The sequence below is a fragment of the Camellia sinensis genome, chromosome 15 (assembly GCF_055761805.1).
Source record: "Camellia sinensis isolate YWXY chromosome 15, ASM5576180v1, whole genome shotgun sequence".
NCBI lineage: Eukaryota > Viridiplantae > Streptophyta > Magnoliopsida > Ericales > Theaceae > Camellia > Camellia sinensis.
This window is the reverse complement of record NC_138975.1, coordinates 111407603-111414694: the sequence shown is the minus strand read 5'-3', so window position 1 is coordinate 111414694 and position 7092 is coordinate 111407603. Positions and strand designations below refer to the sequence as shown.

The 7092-nt window shown below is 33.8% G+C and overlaps 1 protein-coding gene across 1 annotated transcript; it reads right to left on the bottom strand.

Moving 5' to 3' along the window:
• Nucleotides 1–3039: 3039 nt before the first annotated feature.
• On the bottom strand, nt 3040–6116 carry LOC114298314 (putative arabinosyltransferase ARAD1). Its single transcript, XM_028242866.2, has 3 exons — nt 5941–6116; nt 4380–5693; nt 3040–3766 (listed from the first exon to the last, which is right to left on the bottom strand). The coding sequence occupies exons 2-3, from the start codon at nt 5355–5357 to the stop codon at nt 3245–3247; spliced, it is 1500 nt and encodes a 499-aa protein (XP_028098667.2). The 5' UTR covers nt 5358–5693; nt 5941–6116; the 3' UTR covers nt 3040–3244.
• Between the last annotated feature and the right edge of the window lie 976 nt (nt 6117–7092).

Sequence of the window (7092 nt, the reverse complement as noted above, 5' to 3'; positions counted from 1 at the left end):
TGTTTTATTCTCATATATATATATATTTTTTTTTTTGTTTTTTGAACCGGGGAAAAAAAAGGGCTCTGCACCAATAGAGGGCAGACACACGCGGCAGCAGAGGCCAGGAACGAGGGGAGTAAAGGGCGAGCTCTCCGAAGAGATAACACATAGCTCCCTCCCAGGAATCGAACCTGGGCTCCTTGTTGTGAAACATGCCGCATCCTCTACCAGGCCACCAACCCTGGTGGTGTTTTATTCTCATTGTGCTTTGGTAATCGAATACTAAAACAACGAAATGAAAAAGACTTGGAATAAGATTCTCATTTCACCTCTCCATTCTTGCTATCCAAACATAATGTTAAGGCTATATTTAAATTATGAATTTGGATAGAAATTTAAAAAAGAAAAAGAAGAAAAAAAAAAAAAAGAAAGTGATATGTGAATAAAATATAATTATATTTTACTTACATTTCACATACTTTTTTTTCCTTTCTCTTTCTAAATCCTAACCGAAATCCATGATTTAAACATAACCTAAATGTTCCACATTCCAAGAATATGAAAGATCATATAGGGGAGTGTGAGTAACAGATTTCTGTTTAATTTGAGAAAGTAAGCAATTGAAAATCATTTTCTAATTCCAATTCATTCTAAACAATGGAATCATCATGAGAATCTAGAATTTATTCTCATTCTCATAAAGATTTTCTCTTATCCAAAATTGAGCCTAAAAAGGCACAATTTGTTTGAGCTAATAAGTTTAAGCCAAGCCATATAACAAATATTGTTTGGTTAAAAAATAAAAAAATGCAATGCAAATGAAAATGATAGAGAATTAGGGAACCAATCATGAAAAGATTCTTGGCTTCCCAACTGTGTTTGTTCCAAACCCCAACTTTTTATTCAAACTTATCAGTATTGTCTGTCTTCTAAAACAGCCTTTGTATTATTGCCTTCTATTCCTATTCCATGCTCATGAATGAGAGATTTGAGAGAGGTGAATCTGAAACTTCCCTACTTGTCTTGGGACCCCTCTCAATGCTTTTCTGCTTTTTGGTTCTTCAAATCCCATAAAAAGGCAAAACCATACCATAGCTAAGAGACCCATATAAGAATCAAAAGCTAACAAACAGTCTGAGAGACCAACCCAACCAAGCCACTCATTCTCTCATCATTGTCCTCTGTTTTTGCATTCTAGAGAACATGGGTTTTCCTTTTCCTACTTGTAGAGTGGTCATATTTCTTGTTTGTATTGGGTTTCTATCAATTCAACCAGAGAGGGTTTCTGGGTTGAGAAGCATAGATCTTGCTCTCAGATGGGATAAAGGGCTACCTCTGTTTCTACGAAGTGCTCGTGTTCTCAAGGATGTTGGGGTGGAGGTCATGCAAATACCGCCAAGCCTAGCGCCAGCGCCTTCAAAGGTGTTTGATCCAAATCAATCGAGTAAAAGAAGGGTTCGAAGAGGATCAGACCCCATTCACAACAGATGTTGATGAGATGAAGCTGTTTTTTTCTGCCATGGAGCCAGAAGGTAAGAATACTTCTTGGCAAAGGAAGAGATGGAATATGGGTTATGGCTGTCATTGATGCAGATAGAGAGACACTTGAGGGGGTGGTGGTGACTATTTCTGCTTCCTTGCCGGTTTCTCAAAGTGGGTTGGCTGGTTTTCTATACTTACATTTGTTTTGTTTGAAAAAGAACCATAGGAGTGGCAGGTTAAGCTATCTTTGAGCAAGCAATGTCTCTCAGATTGTATAAACAGAGATTTTAGATCTTAGCTAATGCTGTCAGTGAATTCTACTAAGGTTGATGGTTCTTATACACAACATCACATGGTGGCTTTTACTTTTTATTTTGTTTTCAATTGTTCTTTCAGTAAAAAAATGATTTATATATTTAGCAATGAAAACTCTTGATCTAGCATATTTTCAGTGAAACATGAGAATGTCTATCAGCCTTTGTTGCCCCCTATAAATATTGGAAAGCCTATGTATTATTTTATATTTTGTTACCTCTCTCTCTCTCTCTCTCACACACACACACACACACACAACCAAAAAAATATCTAAGGACAGACACATGTGACAGAGTACATTTATACAAATGCGATACACATGTTCTTGCATAGTTTGACACTGGAATATAAACTTATCAAAGCTGGTTAACTTAAAGTGATTCCTATCTTGCTTCACTATGTTTTTTACATTCACAAGTTTATGTTTTCTTGTCATTGTTTATGTATTCTTGGGTTGATGTAAAGTTTGTAAAATTTATCTTCAATTCCTATATTATGTGGTTGCAGGCTTGCTTTATTTGGATGAAAATTTTAATTTTCTTTATGCTCATTCATGTGGAGTGTGCTAGGTTCATGTTATTAGCTTGGTAATAAAGGGAGGACAAACTAAGGATTCTAACACAAGGGAGACGAACATAAAATACTAAAAAAATTTTTGAAAAAATGAAATACATAGACTACAACATCAATTTCTACCGATAGAAAAGGTGAAAAATTACATAAAAAAACAAATATAAATAAACATGTTTTCTAATATTCACGTTGAGTTATAAAAGATAACAATTGTAAGACAATCTATCTACTAAAATGAAACATCTCAAGTTATGTTCGATGCTCCTTTATGTTATTGAAGGCATCTATAATAAAATAACTATTAAAACCTCAAATAATATCTTTCTCAATGAATATGTTCAAGTAACTTGAGGATTCCTCTACTTTATTCAATTCTCTATAGTTAAGGCTTGTCATCAAACTGATACTCTTTGTTATATATATATATATATATATTTTAAATTGTTAAATTTTACACTCTCACCCCCTTATTTCATAGATATAGAGGTGCAAGTCGTGCAGCCATTTAATTCTTTTTTTTTTTTTAACAAAACTAGAGGGGGTGAGTCTCTATAATTTGAAGATAATTAATAGCTAAAAGTAGTGTAATGAATGGGGGTTCAGAAATTGTAGGGAGCAATTGCCGCCCCTTGCCCCCCTCTAGCTCCATCCTACTCAAATAGACTGAACTACTATTTAACAGAATTCTTTCAAACCATAATCCAGTATGAACTGCACAAAAATTGAAATTGAAACAACAGGAGACATGAAAAAGTAGACAGAAACAAAAGCATACATATTCTTAACAAAACTAAGCTTACATTCTTTTGAAGAACCCATAATGTAGCCAGATATCCGATGATCTTCACCAAACTCAAAAGCCAAGAAATTTTCCAATATTCCAAATGGGTATTTATGTAATCTTAACAAGATTCTGAGATCTGCGGTATCTGTTGTTCCTATGACCCTTAAATTGTATCGATGATTTCTTACGTGAAATTGCCTGCCAAATCATATCCACTGCATCACCGGGCTGAGATGGATACTGATATTCAAAGAGTAGAGCAATCTGCTTCAATCTTTCCCACATTTTGGTCCACTGGTCTTGATTAATTCCCCTTAGAAGATTCAATAAAAACCCTTTCTTCACAGCATCTGATGCACGTATAAATATGCAGAATTCAGAGTAGTCCAAGACATCCTCAAATGGTAGCTCAATTTCATCACTAATTATTACAGGAACACAATGGCTAGCAATGGCATCGAAGAGGCGATTTGAGGAAGGTGTGTCCCCGGCGATGTTCAGGCAGAATTTGGAAGAGCGCATCCCTTGTCCTGCCTGATTGATTCCATTTGTTTGAACACTTCCAAATGTGAAGTGGACATCTTTCTCATCTTTGAGAAGGAAATACAGTTCATGACGGATTGCTCCCCCCTAAGGATATTTCATACATGACATTTAGAATGATTAAATCAGGCAAGTTAAACATTAAGTATTTCCCCTATATCTTATTTCAACGACTTTTTGTAAAACCTATTGCTTCAAGCAAAGAGGGCAGAAAAAAGTTAAATAGAACTGAAGTGATTGCATGTATATTCTACAAGATTCCTTCTGTTTTCAAGTTTTGAAATTGATTTATCATGTTTTTCATCCACTCTCAAGTACAGTGATGAATTTGTAACTTCAATGACTCAGGAAAAAAAAATTGGAATATCCTTATCTACTCATGATATTTGAATCATTGAATGGACGTTTTAGAAGATTTCACAGACTATCCCATTTATAAAAGCTGTAATGGAACCTAGCACATTGTAACATAATAAAACAATTACTGCCACAGAATTTGAAGACTGGAAAATCTGTACTTGTCTCTTCGTAACATATCATTGTATCATCGGAATTCCAATTGGCCAAATATACAAAACAAAACAAATTAACTCTAGTAGAACGCTGTCTCATGAAGAGAAAGTATAAATAGAATGTGATTGACAAAGACTCAATAGTGTAGTAATTCATGACTCAAGCAGAATGAGGGGATACAACTTACATCTTTCCTATAAATGGCTCCTTGAAAATACACCAATATAGGACGCCCTTCAAATGGGGTTGACTTGTCAGCAGGAATGGTCTTCACAAGATGCTTGTATGGAGCGATCACATCCTTTTGAAGGTTTGCTATTGCCACCAAGTATCTCCCGAAATCTGCAAGAACAAACATGGCAGAAGCAAGCTTCTTTCGGGCAACCAACATGCTATTAGGATGGTGTGCTACTATCAGATGATCCTTCCCACCCAAACGCTTCCATTCATTCCGACCCTTCAAAAACTCCACTAATTTATTCTGCAACATTCTGTTGACGCTAACTCTCTCCTTTCCATGTAGCTTAGAATGCCTATTGTAACTCAGAGATGAGAAAAAGGGCACAAAAATTATATCTGCTTGGCTTGTATTATGCACTCTGATAGCACTGCATGGTCTGACCATATTTGGAACGTTCGATGATAGAAGATCAAGGGTGAGCCAGTACTCCATACTGTGTTGTAAATTTAAGCCTCCCGGGTATGAAGGGATTTGACTAGGGTTACTAACATCTGGCCATGTTTGATCTGAATTTCCTTTCCAACCCAATAACCCAAAGTGAAATTCAAGAGGCAAGTCATACATATACACCTGAAGGACAGCATGATTTGTATCACAGATCTTCTCTTTTTCTAGTCCTACAGCACTCAATTTGTTGCTGGGTTCAGAGCTCGGACAAGGCACCTCTTTGATTCTCACAGGTGGGTTACTATAGATTGGGGAAGCCACAGAAGGGGTGAAAGGAGCTTCGACTTTTTCACTGCCAACACTAGGTTGGAAGTAATCTGATGTGTTATTCACAAGAATTAGCTTAAGAACTGAGGTGGGTCTGAAAGAATTGTCACTGAATTGAAGAAGGAATAATGAAGAGGTGATCAAAAGAGCGATTGAAATGGTTATTAAGCAGAGAAAGAGCCTCGAGGGAAGCTGGCTCTTTTCTGACATTGAAGATAATGAAAGAAATTAAAAACCTATTATATTTTGACAAGATTTTAGGAAACCTGCAAGAGATGTTACTCTGAAACAAGCAAAATGCAAGAATATTTTTGGCATGAGGAACAAAGGGCTCTAGGATTTTAGCATCAATTCAGTGAGTAATCACTGAAAAAATGGGCTTCCAACTCCTAATTATTAACATGAACAGTTTCATGAGGGAAAAACAGATTCTCAGAGAAAGGTAAAAGTCAGTTTTCTGCCTTTAAACCCTAAAAGGGGGTTTAAATATTATATCTCCAAAAATGTAAATCTTACAACATGTTATCTTACAAAACCATCATCACCCTGCATTCAGAAACGGATAGAAGAACACTCATAAAAACAACTTTTTAAAGAACATGTTTGGGATTTTTTTTCAATATTGAGCTACAAGAAAAATTCAAGAAGATAGAAACAAATGAACAAGAGCAAGAACACACACACACACACACACACACACACACACACACATATATTAACAGATATAATCATCTGGGTTTCCAAGATTTGTGATTTTGCAAAAAGGGTCGATGAAGGTTTGGAAGAAGAATACCTGAACAGAGTGGGGTTTCTGAGATTCTTGATGGTTGATTTAACCATATTTGTTTCAGGGTGGCAAGGTCTCAGCTGGAGGCATGTCTGAGCAGAAGAGGGTCTCTCTGATCGAACCTCAATGCATTCAATAGAACTAATAATTAATACATTTATTTATACCTGTTATTTCTATTTGTTAACTCGTTTGGGATGAGTTTTTGTTTTAAAGTTTTTTCTTTTTGTTAAAATAATATTAAAAAATAAAATAAGATAAAATAATTAATAAAATAAAATATCATATTAAATCTATAATTATTTTATTTTTTCTTTACAAATATCACATCCAACTATAAAAAAAAATTTAATTATTTTTTTAAATATAAAAATTTTAACTTTTTAAAATAATTAAAAATTAAAATAACCTATTAAAATAGTAACTTCTCAAACACCCATTATATGTATCATATATATATATATATATATATATATATTGTGTGTGGGGTTTCATGAATTGGACAACAGAGAGACTACGGGTCCCAAAAGATGAGTTGGGTTTTTTGACTCCGTCAAGTAGTGTGCGCACATACTTTGTTATCGATTGTTTGTTTGTTAAAAAAATAAAAATAAAAACACCTCTAAGTTTAGGGTAAATTATGAATAAAAAAAAATAATGAAATATCACTTTTTAATTTTGTATAATAGGAGAGATTTAAATTTTTATTTTACTAGTTAAGGTTTCTTGATGAAATTTCTTTGTGATTATACCAAAAAATTTCAAAATTTTTCTATATCGGGATAAAAATTTCTTTTAAGTTAGGCAAAATTTTTCTGAGTCTAATCTTCTTTATAAATTGTTCAAAAAAAAAAAAAATTTCTTTATAAAAATGTTGAGGAACCTTAACTATTATGAAAATATTATATATTATTTATTTTATAAAATCTAAATATTAGGGACTCTAAAAAAATTCTCCTTATCAATAAATCCTACTTTTAAGATTTATTACCCGTTAAGTCTTATTGATAAATTTATCAGTATCTCTTATTTTTATGAATAAATTAATAATACTAAATTTATCAGTCAGCACTTATAGATAAATAAAGCTAGTTAATAGAACTAATTGGTAGACCTACCCTCCATGCATGCATCTCTCTATATCCTTTCATATTACTC